The following is a 19,337-nucleotide window of genomic DNA, read 5'->3' on the forward strand; positions in this document are numbered from 1 at the left end:
ATTTGGGCTCAAAGTTTCAAAGGTTTTAGTCCATGGTCGGCTAGCTTCATTGCTATTGGCCTGTGTGATAAGGCAGAACACCTTGGTGGAGAGGGTGTGGTCTAACAGAGCTTACTCACCTCCTGGTGGCCAGAAAGCAAAGGAGAGGGAGAGTCCAGGACTCTCTTAGGTGTCTAGGACAATATATTCCCTTCTAGGACATGCCCCCAGTGACCTACTTACTCCAAGTAGGCCCCACCTCTTACAGTTTCTACCACCTCTCAGTAGTCCATTTAATTATGAATGCATCAATGGATTATTGTTGAAATCAGAACCCTCATGATCTGATCATCTCCCCAAAGCCCTATCTCTGAGCATTGCTGCATTGAAGACAAATCCTTCAACATATGAGTCTTTGAGGGACATTCCAGATCCAAACCATAATATACTGCCATTCAGAAAGTGGTGAATGGGAGATACCAAGCAGTCACTGGTCCTCATTCTAAAATGCTAAAGCAGTTCTGGAATCCATCCCTCTGTGTTCCTTTTTTTCTTTTGTAGGTAAAGAATGTTGCTTTGGGACCCCAAGTCTCCCTGGGAGGGCCTCCCAGTCCATTCTTTCTTCAGCCTTTAACTCCACTCTGGGAGGTCGGTCCTTTTCCAATAGCCTACTTGATCAAATCTGTTCAATAAAAATTAGGGAAGGCCATTATTTTGGACTCAGCTCTACACTGAGCCCTAACAGACCCAGCTAACAATCAAAATGGAATTACACAACACTTTGATATCACCAAGCTGAAACTAAGCAATTTTATATTGCTTTGTAAGATATCAAGATTAGAGAGATAACAAACAGCCCAATTTCTCAAATAGGCCAATTTTAATAGGCACAATAGTGAAGTTCCTCTGCCTTTGTCCTTACACAAAAGAAATAACCAGAAGTAACCTGATGTTAAACTGTTATTTTTCTATTGTTCTATCTCCCTGTCCCTGCCTTGCAAAAGGAAAGTAACTTTGAAGTGCACAATCAACTTTTTGTTCTTGCTTTTTTTGGCTTCTCTGTCTATAAATCCAAATTCATTTGCTCAGACCACTTAAACACTTATTATTTTGTTTTGGTATTAGGGATTGAACTCAGGGACACTTTACCACCAAGCTGCAGCCCCACCACTTTCTGTGTTGTTGTTTTTATTTATTTGTTTGTTTATTTTTGAGACAGGGTCTTCTTAAGTTGCTGAGGCTGGCCTTAAACTTGTGATCCTCCTGCCTTAGCCTCTTGAGTCTCTGGGATTATAGGCATGGGCTACTGCACCCAGCAGGGACACTTATTCTATTTTGTGAACAGTGTTGTTCAATTCTAGAACAGAAAATAAAATCAGGCTGGGGATAGAATGTGTGCTTAGTATGTCTAAGGCCCTTGGGTTTGATTCCCAAGGGGTGGGGAGATAGAAAATAAAACCAAATGGATGTAATTTTGTCTTTAGATGGCAAGTGAACCCCAAAGGTATGCTCTTCTTAGAGGCTAAGCAGCTTTCTCTCCTGCTTCCTAATTTAGAGTATCGGGGCTCTAGAGTTCTTTTGGGTCTTGAACAGTTCTCCCTGCATTTTTAGACTCTGGCTCAAGGTTTCCTTGGCAGGGCAAACTTTTCCAAAGGAAGTAGGTACCTTGTCTATTTGGTTCCCCGTTATTTCCACATGCCTATAGCGAAGCCATGGATTCTTTTCTAGGTATTCTCCTGGTATTTGCGGTATGCCTTTGTGTTTTTGCTTCCATGCCTTTCCTTGTTGACTTAATGGATGATACTTTGAACCAGTTTGGCTTTGTGGGGTGAGCTACACCTTTAGTTTCTCAGACTGAACTGAGAAGCCACAACCTTAACTGCCTTTTTACTTGGAGACACCTTAACCCCTTCAGAGGGTTTACAGTGGGTTTGAGAGCCGATTCTGGCCCTTCAGAATGAAAGTGTAAAAGCTGTGTTAAATGCTAATTGACTTTCACTCAAAGGCTTTCTCCATTTTTTTTTTTTTTTTGTTGTTGTTATTGTTTTATCTGTTGGGAAAGACAAGTAGCACTTTTTCTGACCCTGCAAGTCTGACTTGATGGATATTAGGCCTTTTGCTCTTTGTTTGTAAACCAGTCAGTTATTTCTGAGCTAATTCTCTCTCAACTTTTGAAATGCAGCCAATAGTGGCCAATAATAGCCACTAATATTTGACTTTCAAATTCTTTCATTGAATATGCTAATTCTTTAGGTACACTACCTGCCACCTAAGTTATCAAAGACAATTGTTTTACCAAATGTTACAGCAGTCTCCAAAATCTCCCCCCCCCCCCTTGCTGCCTGACTTAAGCCGTGGCCATACTCCACTTCAAGTCTTCAAGTGTGAGAACAGAGAGGTTCTATTACACTGACAGATGACACCCAAATCTCAGTATTTTTTTAAAAAGGTTTATTTATTTCTGCTATCAAAGAACAGTATTATGACAGTGTAATTTAACAATCCAAATTGGCTTTATTTTAAATTTTAAAATCAGGTAACACTTCATTCCATAAAACAGAATCAGTTTTCCTATGAGCCAAGCACTCATCAAAAATAATTTGATGATTAACATCAGATTATTTATTTTGCTTACACAAAATAAGAACAAGGGAACTTCATTATTTCACCAGTTGAGAATGGCTATTCTCCTTCCAATCCAGATTTCTCTTGGAGGACCAGATATGTCAGCTTGGTTTGATTGACTCCATGCTTTGTTTTTTTTTTCCCCTGGAATATTGTCTCTGTTGAAAAACTGGCTTCACAAAGAAGGTGGCAGCAGGAAAATTTCAGAATCCAAAGCTTAAAAATAAGTCTTGGGCAGTGTGGGGTTATTTTCTGTCTCTGGGGTGGGGGGGAACGTCCGGTGTCTGAGGCCTGGGGACAGAGGCAAAATCCCCAGCCGCCCATCTAGGAGATATCATTCTCAGTAGCGTCTGGTGTCCTGACCTGTTCTCGCTCAGGATGATGGTGGGTAAGGAGCAGCAAGTCACAGGGGCCCCCTGACCCTCTGGGAGACAGAGCTTTCCCTGGGCAGACCCCGGAGCTGAGGGTCAGAGGCCAGGGGAGAATCAACGACTGTCCCCGCCTGTGGTCCCTGAGGTCCTGGGGCAGGGATGCAGGAGGCAGCCAGTGTCTCAAGATGTCTCCGTTCCCAGCCAGACAGGGCGCCTGGCTAAGTGAGGAGAAAGACGGTGTCCCTCCTCAGGGTTTGGCCCCTGCGCCTGGTCTCACTTCCTCTCTGGCACCACCTGGAAGGGGAGGAAGTGACACCCAGGGGAAGGCCAGGAAGTGAGGCCACCGTCACATTCAAGTTCAGGGTGCGGCAGCTCAGTCTGCCTCCCAACAGGCCCCATACTCGTCTCCCCTTCATCGGCCACATCCCTTCTGAGAGTCACACCCTGCCCTTTATAGGCACAAGGACCCAGAAGTTCCAGGGACACGTTCATGTTTAGGCCCCCGGATCTGGAAGTTCCTTGGGCGCACATCCATGTTTAGGCTGTAGCATCTGGAAGTTCCTCGGGCGCACGTCCATGTTTAGGCCTTAGCATCCAGAAGTGCCTCAGGTGCACGTCCATGTTTAGGTTCTAGGATCCAGAAGTTCCTCAGATGTCCATGTTTAGGCCCACGGATTCGGAGGTTCCTCAGGTGCACGTCCCTATTTAAGCCCCCGGATCCGGAAGTTCCTCGGGTGCACGTCCATGTTTAAGCCCCGGGTCCAGAAGTTCCTCAGGCATCTATGTTTAGTCTCTGGGATCCAGAACTGCCTCAGGCGTCCATGTTTAGGCCCCCAGATCCGGAAGTTCCTCAGGTACACGTCCATCTTTGGGCTCTCAGATCCGGAAGTTCCTCAGGGGCCATGTTTAGGGTCCATGTTTAGGCTCTAGAATCCCGGAAGTTCCTTTGGTGCACATCCATGTTGAGACTCTAGGATTCGGAAGTTCCTCAGGCGTCCATGTTTAGGCCCCTGGATCCGGAAGTTCCTCAGGTACACATCCATCTTTGGGCCCTCAGATCCGGAAGTGCCTCAGGTGTCCATGTTTAGGCCGTAGCATCCGGAAATTCCTCAGGTGCACTTACACGTTTAATACCCTGGATCCAGAAGCGCTTCAGGCGTCCATGTTTAGGCCCCCGGATCCAGAAGTTCTTCGGGTGCACGTCCATGTTTAGGACCCTGTATCCAGAAGTTCCTCAGGCACACGTCCATGTTTAAGCCCCAGGATCCGGAAGTTTGTCAGGTGCACATCCATGTTTAGGCCCCTGGATCCGGAAGTTCCTCAGGCATCCATGTTTAGGCCCCCAGGGTCAGAAGTTCCTCAGGTGCGTGTCCTATTTAGGCTCTAGGATCCAGAAGTTCCTCAGTCCTCCATGTTTAGGCTGTAGCATCCGAAAGTTCCTCAGGCGCATGTCCATGTTTAAGCCCCTGGATCTGGAAGTTCCTCAGGTGCACGTCCATGTTTAGGCCCCCAGATCCGGAAGTTCCTCAAGCATCCATGTTTAGGCTCTAAGATCCGGAAGTTCCTCAGTCCTCCATGTTTAGGCCATAGCTTGCGGAAGTTCCTCAGGCACACGATCATGTTTAAGCCCAGGATCTGTCCATGTTGTTTTAACCTGATCTCTTGGAGCCTAGTGCAGGAGCTTACTACAAAACAATGAGCTCCCGTAATTTTTGTTCAACTCTTGTTTCTGGAAGTCTTGTGAAGTTTCAATCTGGTTTCCTGCTGAATATTGTTGATGAATATTCAGGAAATTAAGCAAAGAAATGACATCTGGTTTAGGAAGGAAGAGTAAGGGGTGATTATCAGCATTCTGTGTCTAGAAACAGCATCCCTTCTGGCAAAAAGAACAGGCGCCTCTTATCTGTAGCTCAGCTGAATTGATCAAAGCCTCTGGATATCCTGGGGTTTGTAACAAGCATGAATCATGGATGGAAGAGCTCAGATGTTCTTCCTCCCCTTTCTCTTCTAATTAGGCAGATCATGATATCAGGAAGATGAATAGAACTATACATGTAAATATGACAGTGACCTGAAAAAACATTATGATGTGAGTAGAAGAGCATTTATATTTTTCATGAAAGTAAGAAATGAACTTAGGTAACCAGGCATGATGATGCAAGCCCCTCAGAAGGCTGAGGCAGGAGGGTCACAAGTTCAAGGACATCCTCTGTAACCTAACAAGACTCTGGCTCAAAAGAAAAAGAAAAGAAAAACGACTGGAGATGGAGCTAAGTGGTAGAGCACTTGCTTGCCATGTGGGAGGCTCTAGGTTTAATCCCCAGTACTGGGGGTGAATGAATGAACATAAGTTAAGAAAAGCAGTTTCTTCCTTTCTTGCTTTCTTTTTTTCTTCATTTTCAGTGCTGGAGATTGAATCTAGGGCCTCACACATGATAGGCAAGTGCTCTATCACTGAGCACTAAGCTACATCCCTCATCCCCTAAAATTTGTGATTTCTGTTGCCACTTAAACTAACACAAGAATTCCAATCCTTGTTCCCTCTTACCTTAACTTAGACTGCTGATGTATATTGAATTGAATTTTTAAAATTCCACACCCCTCCCTACATTGCCAGTAGATGCTTTGAAATGGCTCAAAAATGATCAGGCGGTGAAGCAGGAAGAAGAAACCAGGTTCTAAATAAGTTATAAAATGTTTAGATTTCCACTGCAGTATTTTTAAGAGTGAGACCTCTTTTTAGTTGCTGTACTTAGCAAGAGGCAACCAAATAAAAGAGTATGTGAGGGCTCTTCCTCTTGGAGGAATACTGGGTTTCTGATGTAGAACTAGATTATTTATATAGGTTTTACATAGCTTGGTTTGTCTATACAGTGCTGAGATATCTTCTGTTTTACATTATTACTGGTTTTTTCTTTTTCTTTTTTAAATTTCTGCTTGTATGACAGTATAGAATTTCCCCCTCCTCTCCCCGGGATCTCTAGCTTCCACACTCACAGCCTGCTATTCCCTGTCCACCTTAACAACTTGAACTCTCTGTCCACATTACTAACTTGGGGACCTTCTAGAGACTTTCTGGAGACTCATATAATCAACATCCAAGAATCGTCCTTCTTTCCTCCTTTTCCTCCTCCTTCCTCTCTCTCCCCTCCTTTTTTTTTTTTTTTTTTGTCAAACCAAATGAAAAACACGCACATATACAAACATATACCTCGTCCAGGCATCTCTTGCATTTCTCATTAGTGGAAAATTGGGGGAATCTTTTCCAGTAGCGGAACAGATTTTGCTCATTGTTCTAACAGTTGCCTAATATCCCACAGTTTAGAAGTCATACATTTTATTGGTAAAGACCATACCTTTTTTTGTCTTTGGTAATTTGACAGCTCTTATACTTAATATTTGAACATCCTTACATTTAATTCCTGAAATGTTTTGTTGTTGTTGTTGTTGTTGTTTTAATATGGCCTAGGAAAGGGGGTTAGTTTGATTACAAAAATATGTGCACTTTTAATTTTAGTTAATATTGCCAGAATTTTTCCAAAATGGTTATCTTAGAAATATTGGAGAAAACCCTTCTCCCATTCTGTCCAAGTAGCAAGTGTCTTTCCTGCTCTGATAAGAATGGATTACAGCTGCAGTGCTGGGTGCATAGCCTAGGTACCTGTTAATATTCAATAGAACGTCTCCATTGTCCCTGCTGAGAAAGACTCTAGTTAACTTTTAATTGATTGATTAATTAATTAATTTTTAGTACCAGGGATTAAATCCAAGAGCATTTAACCACTGAACCATATCCCCAGCCCTTTAAAAATTTTTTTGAGGCAGGATCTCAACAAGTTGCTTAGGGCCTCCCTAAGCTCCTGGGATCATAGGCACATACCACTGTGTCCAACCTCTGGGTAGCCTTTATGATTGGGAGTGCTTGTGATTTTCTTTTGCATCTCTTAAAAAATTTACAGAAATTTTGTAGCAGGGAAGAAACTGGAGGCCATTCTAATGCAATGCATTCCCTTCATAGATAAGGAAATTAAGATCCAAAGAGGTGGAAGACATTCCAGTGAGCTGGTTCTGGCAGTTACTCCTGAAATGCAGTTGTTCTGAATTTCAAGACTTATAACATGATGCTGCTCCTATTCTGAGTCACATTGATGATGAATTTTAGAGAATGGAGCAACAAACTTCATCTGTGAGCTGAAATGACTAATGGGAATGTACTATTTCCAGTTTTCTATTATCTCCTACTAGGACAAGCAAGTTTCTTGACCTACCGTGAGCCATGCGGGATTTGCTTTAGAAACTTCTGAAAAGATATTAGGACATTTGTTAACCTGGTCCTGTCAGTGGAATTTGTTGCTCCTAATTTTTTAGGGACTTGGAATTTTGTTTCTCCATAATATTAGAGTTACTGCTCACCAAGGATGGTGCAGCTGGCTTGGATCATAACTAAAATAGCAACAGTGAGGCACAGGGGAGATTTTATTTGCAGGGATGGTTTCCCCTACATAATCTTCCTGAACCTGCTTGAATAGAGAGCTGGGAAACAGGGAAGCCTAGAAAAAAAGACCTTGTATAGGCCCTATTTCTTACCATGTGTTATATGCACAATTTGGCAGTTGTGATGTGCACAATTTGATAAGGGCTCATATGGATAGATGTTCCCTAAGGTTGAAATGAAGGAAATTTTGAAAGAAGCCCGAGACTCACTGAGTCTTTAAATTCAGGTTCAATATCACAGTTCAGGTTTAGCTAATGGATTCTGTTGAGGGACATGAAAAGGGAGACTCCAACACTTGGATTCCCATTTGGGTTTGCTCTGTGTTCACTGCAGAGCATTGGACAGCATAGCACTAATTTTCCAGAATGTCTCTAACTAAAATCAGCCTATTCAGGCAGCTCAGCCCTTTCTCTTAACAGCAGTAAACATAATTGTGATGGAGATTCATTTACTCTCAGATAAACATCTCAAGTAGGTTAAGTTTTCATACATCTAGAGGCATGCCTTTCTGTTTCAATCTGGGCAGGAAATGTGGTTATATGTGAACCTGGCGGTCAGTGGCCAAGGTTTTTCTGGTTTAGTAGTTCCCACTCTGCAACTGGAATGACTGGGGAATTTTAAAAATATTCTTATGCCTGGGACCAATGGCTGAATTAAATTAGCATCTGTGGGAGAGGAGACCAGATATGGAATATTATAAGCTTTCCCAGGTGATTTGGACACATTTGGCTTAAGAATTTCTGGGCAGACTATTTGGAATGGAGAAAGCATCCCTGCCTAATGCAGAAAGAAATCAAATGTAACATAAGCTATTCTTAGAATTCGGCCACTGGAGCTAGGGTTGTAGCTCAGTGGTAGAGTGCTCACTTTGCATGTGGAAGGCATTGGGTTCAGTCCTCAGCACCAGATAAAAATAATGGTATTGTGTCCATCTACAACTAAAAAAAAAAATTAAAAAAAAAAGAATTCTGTCACCCTACAGATGATCTCTGCCCATCATCTCTCATAGTGTGCTTTCTCTCCCCCTTCTTCCTGTATATTGTGGAGTTACATCTTTACAGGATGCAAAACATGAATCATTAAAAAGTGCTCTATGAAGGCACCATGTGGATTAAAAACCAATGTTCCCTCTCTTGATACACCCAGCAAAATCAGTTCCTCTTCTGAGATTGGAATACATCAATTTCTTTGGCTAAAATTCTAATAAAATAACATTTGAGAGCCCTGTGCAAAAAAAAATCACTAAATATTGAAATAGCATTCAGTTTGGCGAGATACTCAAGCCCCAAGAAGCCCAACTGAAACTGTCTTAGGGAACTCCAGAATCCTATTTCTCATCTCACTTGATTCTAAAGCCTGCTCACTTAGTGGAGTGTGGGAAGTCGTGAATACCTCTGCAATTGTGAATTCCTCTTGATGCCCCTTTTTAGGCACATATAGTCAAATTCAAGAAAATCAAATGTTAAATGCATTCTCTTATTAAATATTCAAAAACTGAAAATTTTCTCATGTATAGGATTCAGCAGGACTCTTTCTCTTTGTCTTCTAGCATTCCCATGGTTCGGCATGGATATTGGTGGAACTCTGGTTAAGTTGGTCTACTTTGAACCAAAGGATATTACAGCCGAAGAGGAACAAGAGGAAGTGGAGAACCTGAAGAGCATCCGGAAGTATTTGACTTCTAATACTGCTTATGGGAAAACTGGGATCCGAGACGTCCACCTGGAACTGAAAAACCTGACCATGTGTGGGCGCAAAGGGAACCTGCACTTCATCCGCTTCCCCAGCTGTGCCATGCACAGGTTCATTCAGATGGGCAGCGAGAAGAACTTCTCCAGCCTCCACACCACTCTCTGTGCCACAGGAGGCGGGGCCTTCAAGTTTGAAGAGGACTTCAGAATGGTAGGTGGTGCTTGTCCTTGTTAAAATAACTAAGCTTGTCCAGTCGTGACATTTTGTGCCTAAGAACTAGACTGCTAACCTTGGAACTCGGACAAATTTACTTCATAATCTGTGCCTTCACCTCACAGAGTTGTTACAAGAAGGATTAAATGAGATAATATGTACCTGACAGTACATGCTTAATATATGTTAGTCATCATCTCTTCTGTTACTATTACTGTTGTATGGGAATTCTAAAGACAAGGTGATAGAAATTCCCCTCTGAAATACATATGTCAGAATTTTCCACAGACTCTTACTACATAATCATAATACCAGTGTTATAGATGTATAAACTGAAGCTCACAGGAAGGCTTTCTATAAGTCGTAGTAAAATTATTATTTTTTTCTACCTATTTGTTTTATAAATGTCTTTTTTTTTTTTTTTAGTTGTAGATGGACACAATACTTTTATTTTATTTATTTATCTTTATGTGGTACTGAGGATCGAACCCAAGGCCTCATGCGTGCTAGGAAAGCACTCTACCACTGAGCTACAACCCCAGCCCAATATAAGTGTCTTTTGTTGTTGTTGTTGTTGTTGTTATATGAATGTTATTCAGAAGTTTTGCTCACAAATAAAAGTGAAATCTTTATATTTTTCTATAATTATGAGAATTATATTATTGTTTATATTATATAAGCATTATATAATATATAAAGTTGCTATTTAAAAAAGTTGCTATATTAATATTGTTTATAGGTTAATTCCTTCATTAATGAATATTATTCAAGACTTATAGTTCTGCGTCATAGGAATGATGCTGTCGTATCCCAACAGGCAGTACATACCTCCTCTGCACCTGTCATTTAAATTTGACAGATGTGGCTAAAAGTAAGCTATAGACAAGAAACATGGAGTCCAGAGTTTTTATTTATTTAGTAATTCCTTAACATCCACATTTCCAATTCCCCCTTCTTGTCAAGTCAATAGTCGCTGTATTGTTTAGCCTCATCTCACAGAGTAAAGTGAGAACAAAGTTCAATAGTAGATGTGGAGATATATTGGAAAATAAAGGGAACTAGATAAACAAAATGGATTGAACAAAAAGAAAGGCTTAGTTAATCTTATCATATTGAAAAATCAGTGAGGGAAGTTGTAGAATACATTTTCTCAAAACCTGTAGTGCAAACCACCATATTTTGTCATGGAACTAATATAATCTAGTCTTGCTATAAAGTCTGTCATTAGTGAATCCTGAAGACATTATTCATAGTATTTAATAAGGCTAAAAATGAAAATTTTATTTATATCTTCAAAAGTAACACTTTTACTTCTTATCCAGCAGTAATGTTCAATACCACTGCTTACTTAAATGACCTATGAAATCTTTCCCTCTAAAGGGGCTTAACGACTAAACAGTTTGAAAACTTAAAAGGTTAAGGTCCATTGACATGAGAACTAAATTTGAGTCCATAATGGAAAAAGCATTGAGTCCATAATGGAAAAAGTCCTGCTTCTGCATTTAATCAGCTGGGTGACTTGGGTGAGATGTGTCCTACCTGTGGGTCTCAGTTTCAACATCTGTAAAAAGGCAGTAAGGTAAAGAGGGGAGGGAGGGTTTCTAGAATGTCAGAATTAAAAGGGACCTCTGGAGAGAAGGAAGTATAGCATTGTTGTTAAGTGACCTGGAGATGAGAGAGACTTATGTGGATGAGGAAACTAAAACTTAATGGGCATTTAAGGGGCTCTAGTAGAGTTGTGCCTTCTAGGTGACATCTGGGGCTTTGGCTCCATTCTGATTCAGAAGTGGGTGGAAGTGCTATGAGCTCCTAGGTTGCTCAAGGGCACGCCATCTTCCCTCTCCATAAGAAAGCCTCAAGTGAACCAAAGTGACCTGGTAGACTTATGCAACCTCTATCAATGCCTCCCTCCCTCCTTGAGGGTAATGTATGTCCTGGGAGAAAGTTTCTCAATACATATTGGCTGTGAACAGATGTGTTTCTCAAGGTTCTTAGCTGAAAAAAGGTCACATCTTCCTTCAGGGAAGCTTTTGGAGCCAAATGAATAGTCTGGAGCAGGGAGCAAATCTGGAGTATTTGCTAAATAGCATGGCCAGGCTGGGAATACACCTAAAAGAAAATTCCATGGGCTGCCTTCTGTTTCCACACTCAGTCCTGGCCAAATGAAGACAGAATTGAAAGACAGATGTCCTCCCGTAGCCTGTTTGACAATGCACTAAGTGATGTGCCCAGATTCTTCCAAAGTTTATGAGGACAAATAGATTTTACCATCCTCTTTCCTAAGCATTCACTCATTCAACAAGTAACTTATCGTGCTTCTTCTACATGCCAAGTACTATTCTGAGAAAAACAAAACCCCTGCCAGCTCCTCTCAAACTTATATTCTGGTGGAGTAAGGAGTCAATAATTAAACAGACGAATATAGAATATATCAAATGGTAATAAGTACTATGAAGGGAGAAATAAGGCAGAAGGATATGGAGTCCTGTGAAGTCGTAACAGAAATATGAAGAAGTAATAGAGCAAGCCAGGCAGATATCTAGGGAACAGCATTTTGAGCAGATAGAGAAATGAGTGCTAAGATACTTAGTTGTCATATTCACCTTCTTCTTTCCAGGATGGAAAACCGAAGATGCTTATTTTTAAATTTTTTATTTTCTTGCAGTGTCAACAATGGAAGCCAGGCCTTCTTGAATGCTAGGCAAGTGCTCTACTACTGAGCCACATCCCCAGTGTAAACATACTCGCTAAGTTGGACAGGATCAATATATACTTCTGTATATATTAAACAATTTAACAAATAATAAGGCAGTGCATACGCATACCTGTAAAGTCCTGTTGTACAAAATCATTGTTTGGTGTATAATAAAATTTTGCAGATAGGAATTTTTAAAATTCATCTGAGTAATTAGAGCTAAATAAAAGATGTTTAGCAAGACTGGGGATATAGTATGTTTATCTACAATGCACAGAGGCTGGGTTCAATCCGTAGTATCCTAGTTCAGCCGACTAATGGTTTAGCAATTGTCAGGTATGATTACTATATCCTGGTTATTGATAGTAAGTATATTTAAATCCTTAGGTAATGTAATTATTCTTCATATAATTTAAATGTATAAAAAAGAGTCCTGTGTTGGATATTTTAAACTGGACAAAGCTGCATTTGGTTCTTCCTTTTCTTTCCTTTATTAGCTTCCTTTTTTTTTTTTTTAAACATTTAAAAAGAGTTTCTTTCTTTTTTTTAACATTTTAAAATCACTGTCACAAGCAAACTTCTAACTGGCTAAAATTAGTTTTCAAAAGTAATGATTTACCAAAATTGAACACAATAGAAAAACTTAATCTAACTTCAAATGGTCTAAAACATTTGATAATCCAATGAGGAATCCCACTATTTTAAAAAACGGCCCTCCAGGTAGGGAATTCTGCATGGTTGTGCACCGAACATTGTATATTTCGGTTAATTTTGTGTTTATTCCCACTGTCTGTCTCTATAGGTTTTGTTTTTTAAAAAACCTAGAAGACTATTTTATTTACCAATTCTAACATTTTTATCTACCATCATACTTCCTAATCTCAACAAGATTATTCTCAAGAAAAAACAGTGTGAGGGATACAGTGGGGCACCTCTGCAATCCTAGCTACTCAGGAGGCCCAGGGAGGAGGATTCTGTTCCTGGCCAGCCTCAGCAATTTAGCAAGACCCTGTCTCAAAGTAAAAAGGGCTGTGATGTGGTCAGTGGTATAGTGATTATCTTGCATTTATGAGTCTCTGGATTCAATCCACAGTAACACACACACACACACACACACACACACACACACACACACACCCAGCAAAGTATTTGTAGAAAAAATTCATCCCTTCTGCCCACGTAGCTCTTTATTACAATAGATAATTGTGAGTTTTGTTCAGTCCATGGCTAACATTAATGAGAAGTTGGAAAAAACTTAAGCAAAATAAGATCTACCCTTTGAATAAATAAGATTAACAATTTTATTTAGTTGATGTAAATTTAATATAGAGGAAAGGATTTTCGCATTGCTCTCATCACGTTTTTCAATTTTTAAAACATTAAATTTTGTTGGAGGGGCAGATTGGGGATCGAACACAGGGGCACTTTGCCACCCATCTACATCTCCAGCCCTTTTTATCTTTTATTTTGAGACAGGGTCTCACTGAGTTACTGAGACTGGCCTGAACTCGTGATCCTCCTGTCTCCTACCTCCTGCCTACTGCCTCTGCTTCCCTAGTCATTGGGATTATAGGCAAGTGTCACAACGCCTGGCACATGTTTTTCAATTTTAAAAATGTTCTTATGCCAGAAACTATGAGGGAAAAGTTGGTAATGGTGCAGAAATCATCAGGAGAAAGTAGACTAATTGTGGATATGTGGAATCTTAAATAGACCATTCAAGCACATTTATACTTGGTTCCCATTACTAATCCAGGGACTGATTTGTGATATTGCAAGAGGTTATATCATAAGGTTTGGTAGACGTTCACCATTGCCTCCTGGCTTGCTACCCACAGATGCCCCTTTCATGCTTGAGATTGGGAAGAAAAGTCACCTTGAGGTTTTGTTATATTTCTCCCTTGCTGTTTGAAATTCATCTCACTCTCTCTCTATCTCTCAGGTCTCTGTTGGGTCTTCTTTGTGAAAAGGAAACCTAAGTGTATGTTTTAATTCAGAATCAACTATTTTCTTTATGTACAGATAGTTCTTGGTTTAGTAAGATAACCTTTTCTTCCACTTCCAGTGTGATTTATGGAGCCAATGTCAGCCAAAACACCTTGGGAAGTGTAATGTAGCATCCAGCTTTGTTTTTCACTCATTTCTGAAGCACAATTTTGTCATTCAGTTCTCTACTACAGGTGAATGATAAAACAGATTTGGATACATCCAAACTTTTCTCAGGAAGTAGTTATGAAACCTCTTTTGATCAGATTTATTTATTTGTGTATTTAACTATTTAGTTAGTTTTGACATATGGAGTTAAAGCACTAAGTAGTTCCTCTTATAAATATATCCTCATCAAGCCTGTGTTAGCATCAGTGTTTTTTTCTAATATTAACATATAGGAAATTCTTGAATGCTCTCTTCAGAAAAGTCTTCAGGTTGGAAATGGTGCTTCCAAAAGCATTTCAACTTGAGATAAGAAGAGCTGAGTTATTTTACTTGTCATATGTATAGTAATTATATGTAGTACTTTACATTTTCCAAAGCAGCTTCACACAACCATCTCATTTGATTCTTAAAAACAGCCCTGTGCATTAACTAGGACAGATGCTATCAGGAAGAGTATGTAATTTGGTTAAACATCTGTACCTGGGTTGGTAAAGGACTCAGTCTAGGCTCTTCAGCCAAATATGGTACTCCTCCTCCTATCTCACTCGTTCTCAAATTGTGGTCCCAACACCAATAGCATCAGTATCACCTAGAATGTGGCTAGAAATGCAATTAGAAATTCTAGGGGAGTGGCCCAGCAACCTGTGTTTTAACAAACCGTCTAGTGATTCTGTTGCATGTTAAGTTTGAGAGCCTGCTGTAACTAACTATACAATGTTAGTTTCTAATCATAGTTTGAAGGTGTTTTGTACCTTATCTCTTCCTCTTGTTAGCTTTGGGATCCTAAGTAGGTCACTTAACCTGCTGGACCCCAGTGACATATTTTATCTGAATAATAGGTAATAAGAGTCCTCCAGATGGGATCTATACACTTCTCAATTAGCTTCTGTTCCTTACATAGAATTTGAGTCTTAGGGCAGGCTTGCTGTTTTTAAGTTTGTGAATAGTAATTTAAATTTGACTTACAAATTTGGGCATTCACAGAACTCTCTAAAAGAGCTAAGAGTTACAAGCAGTGGGGAGCTGGAGCCTGCTCCTGCTGGCTTAAAAGAAACAAAACCCCTGCCAGCCCCTCTCAAACTTATATACTGGTGGACATCTCTTCTGTACTCTGTGTTTGTGACAGCAGGTTAGAAGCTTGAAATTGGCCATGGTGAGGGTGATTACACCACAGAAATTAGTAATTGCTACAAACCAAGGCTTTTTTCCCCAGGAAGCTGGTTGTTAACATAAATCAGCAAATCTTGGTTACAGGGTTATGTTCAAATTAGTAGAAGCTTTACCTACATGTTTACTGGATCTGATATTTCAGATTTGTCATCAGTAAAGTCCCATTATAAAGATAAACATTGGAATATATACAGTTATGACCTCTTAAGATCATTTTGTTCAATAGTAGACCACATATATGAAAGTGGTCCCATGGATTTTATCATTTAGGGATGTTGTAGCTATATTAGTTTATATAATTTTATGATGTTTGCTCATGATGAAATCACCTAACAAGGTATTTCTTAGAATGCATACTCCTCATTAAGCTATGCATCACTTGTATTAGTAAGTATTTCGTTACCATTACAAAATACCTAAGACAGCCTAACTTTATAAAGAAAAGAGGTAGACTGCAGTTTTGGAGGCTGAAAGTCAAACAGCAAAACACAGGTTCTGGAGACCACCACCTGATAAATGGAGAAGGTCATATTTCGAAAGAGGAGAGAAACTCAAGGGTCAGGTTTAGTCTTTTATAACAACTTGCTCTGATGAGAACTCACCCCAGGAGACTAAGTATCCCCTCCTTAGGATAGCACCCTAAGACCTCTCACTAGGCCACACCTCTATTTTTTTAGCACCCACCTGTTAAAGGGTCCATCAACTCCTACATCACCACACTGGAGACCATGCTCCCAACACATAGATCCCTGGGGAACAAACAACATCCAAGCCATAGCAACTGTATATAAAATTGGTGATATGGACTAAAAGCAGTGTGTTTTGTTGGTCTGCAATAGGAAAACAAAACTATAAAATTTACCACCAACATTTAAATATTAAAAGGTTTCACATAAAATCTGGATTTCTGGTTCTTGCAAAATAGGGTCATCTGGCAGCACTGGGGCCCATTACCACATAGCAACAATGAGCTGGAAGTGAATTGTAAATACATGCAGATCGTTTTGGTGACACAGTTCCCATTACTCAGTTACTTCCATGTAGACCAGGGCTTCGCTCATTCTTTTTATTTATTTATTTATTTTTTGTACTAGGGATTGAACCCAGAGGCACTTAACCACATCCCCAGCACTTTTTATGTTTTGAGACAGGGTCTCACTAAGTTTCCTAGGGCCTAGCTAAATTGCTGAGGCTGCCTTTGAACTTTCGATCCTCCTGTCTCAGCTTCCTGAGTCACTGGGATTACAGAGGTGTGCCACCATGCTCAGCTTCTATTTTCTTACTTCCTCCTTTAGGTATTTGAGTTTGTGATTCCTAATATAAAGAAAACTGCCTAGAAAGAGTGTTTCTTGGGGCTGGGGTTGTGGCTCAGCGGTAGAGCACTCGCCTCTCACATGTGAGACCCTGGATTTGATCCTCAGCACCACATAAAAAAACAAAATAAAGATATTGTGCCCATGTATAACTAAAAAAATATTTTTTTAAAAAAAGAGTGTTTCTCCTTAGATGAAATCTTAAGTGCCTGTTTTAAGCCTTCCACAAAATTAATTCAGGTTTACCAACAAACTGCAAAGTCTGATTAATTCCCACCTGGTTTTGAATTTCAGATGGCCTATTTGAAAAGTAAAGTAGCAATTTGACTCATTACCTGAAGCTGGGAGCCCATCTTTTTTCCTATAGTTCTCTAAGAAAGTGACTAATATTTCTGTTTCCTATTAGACAAACAGGGCTGTGTGACCTCAGGCTCCAGAATATATCCATCCCTCAGTAAAATGTATAGAAGAGATGTTTGCTACTAGCACTTTATTTGAAAATGATTTTGAGGGGAAAGGTGAGATAATAAAGTTTCCTTTCAGATTGACATTGTATATGCTTAGATTATTTGCCTTGACAGGCTTTTCTTTTTCTGCCCGATGTAGTTTCAAACTGTCCAGCTGGATGGACTCTGTCTGTGTTCATGATGTTGGTTCTGGGCTTGACTGTCAATATTGTTGATGAACCTCTGATTAATTTTTAAGCAGGTTAGCCTATGGTCCCCAGACTGACTGATGAAATAGCTACTTTCCAGCTTGGAGTGATCCATGAGGTGATAACTTTCCCTGATCCATTTAATATATGTTTATTAAGTAATGATTAGGGGCAGGCCTTTGAGCCAAGTGCTGAGGAATCTAAAAAACAGCCAGATTGTGACCAATGTTGTAAATACAATGGAAGGCTGCGGACTTGAGGAAAATAGAGGAGATATTATTTACCCTGTTGTGTCCCACTATACTCTTTCAGGGCTCCAGATAATTCTATACCAATAGAAATGCCCTCTTAATATATCTGTAATTATATGCATCTCATTCGAATATTTGACTTGATAAAAAAATGAAATGTTTGGAACCATTTATGAGCTATATTTACTTTATCACCAGTGGTCATTTAGAATCTTTATTTCCATGTATCAAGGATACTTTCGGGGTCTGGGGGTGTAGCTCAGTGATAGAGTATTTGACTAGCATAGTTCTGGGTTTAATCTCTAGCACTGCAGGAAAAAGAAAAAAAAAAAAAAAACAGAATAATCTACCACCTTGCTGGTAACCTATTCTAGTTCTTTGCAGGTATAGATTCAGCCAATTTTTGTTAAATAGAAATCTCAGATGAGTGACACCAAGTGAAAAGTTTTCTTCTTGCTAACTATTGTAATGAAGATGATGTCTTTTTTGGCAAAATATCTAAGTCTAGTTCTTGTATAGGTTGTTTCCAGACCCCAGAAACAATATCCATTATGGCAATGAAGACAACAGAACAGGGAGTCACTGGTAGGTATTTGCTAGTTGTGTCACTTAGGCACCATGAAACTTAACTATGTAATAAGGTTAAAAATACCTACTTACAGGGTTTTTTTTTTTTTTTTTTGTGAGAATTTCGTAGAGTTTCATGTTGGCAATTGTTAATCACTAATTTTTGTTTGATTTTTTTTCTGGCCATGGAAAATGATTATCAACCCAAATCTCTGGGCCAGTGGTATACTCTTAAGGATAATGAATTAAACTTTTGAGGATGCAAAGTGGCCACTAGCTTCCAATACTAGTCCGCAGTCAGCATGTTGTCCTTAACACCCCCTCCCATCCCCCACCCCACCCCCCATACCTAAGAAAGTAGGCGTTTTTATCTTATAGGAACATTAAAGGCCACTCTGGCCACTCCAGCTGATAAGCCCTTTGTATGTGCCAACCCCTGGGTAAACACATCACATATATTATTATCATATTATCTTTACAGCAACATTTTTATTCCCATTTTACAGGTAAGGAGACTGAGAAGTCAAATAATTCACCTTATATCCTTTAGCTAAGTCAGTTTTAGAGCAAGAATTCAAAGTCAGATCTCTCTAACTCCAGAGCCCAGGTCTGGGAAAAGGGTAGCTCTGCTTTGTGAGCTCAGGAGATTTTCACCAGTTCTCAGGCAAGGAAGTGTAGGATTCTCATTACTTTCTGAATGTTCTCACTTGATGGCATGTATTTTCCATGGCCTTTCTTAACAAATGACCACAAACTTGGTGATTTAAAATATTAGATTTTTTTTTTCTCATAGGATTTTTTGTTTTTGTTTTGTTTTGGTGGTAATAGGAATTGAAGCCAGAGACCCTCTACCACTGAGCTGGACCCTGCCTCTTTTATTTTATTTTGAGACAGGGTCTTGCTAAGTTGCCAAGGCTGGCTTTGAACTTGTGATCCTTGTGCCTTGGCCTCCTAAGTTGCTGGGATTACAGGTGTGTGCCACTGTATCACAGCCTGCTCATAGTTCTTGAGGCTGCACCTCCTTCAGAGGCTCTTGGGGGGATTCCATGCCTTGCTTCTTCCAGTGTCTGGTGGCAGCTCTCAAATCCTGTCTTCATCTTCTCATGACCTCGTCCTGTGTGTCTTTCACATCTTTCCTGTGTGTCCCTTACAAGGGC

At 40.0% G+C, this 19,337-nt stretch overlaps 1 protein-coding gene across 1 annotated transcript in view; it reads left to right on the forward strand.

The window, feature by feature from the left end:
* The window catches only part of Pank1 (pantothenate kinase 1), a 66,010-nt gene that overhangs the window by 27,239 nt on the left and 19,434 nt on the right, over positions 1 to 19,337 (forward strand). The window contains exon 2 of the mRNA XM_034637070.2: positions 9,020 to 9,372. Coding sequence (XP_034492961.1) covers positions 9,020 to 9,372 — 353 coding nt within the window. The remainder of the gene's footprint in view (positions 1 to 9,019; positions 9,373 to 19,337) is intronic.

Source organism: Marmota flaviventris, chromosome 4, assembly GCF_047511675.1.
Source record: "Marmota flaviventris isolate mMarFla1 chromosome 4, mMarFla1.hap1, whole genome shotgun sequence".
NCBI lineage: Eukaryota > Metazoa > Chordata > Mammalia > Rodentia > Sciuridae > Marmota > Marmota flaviventris.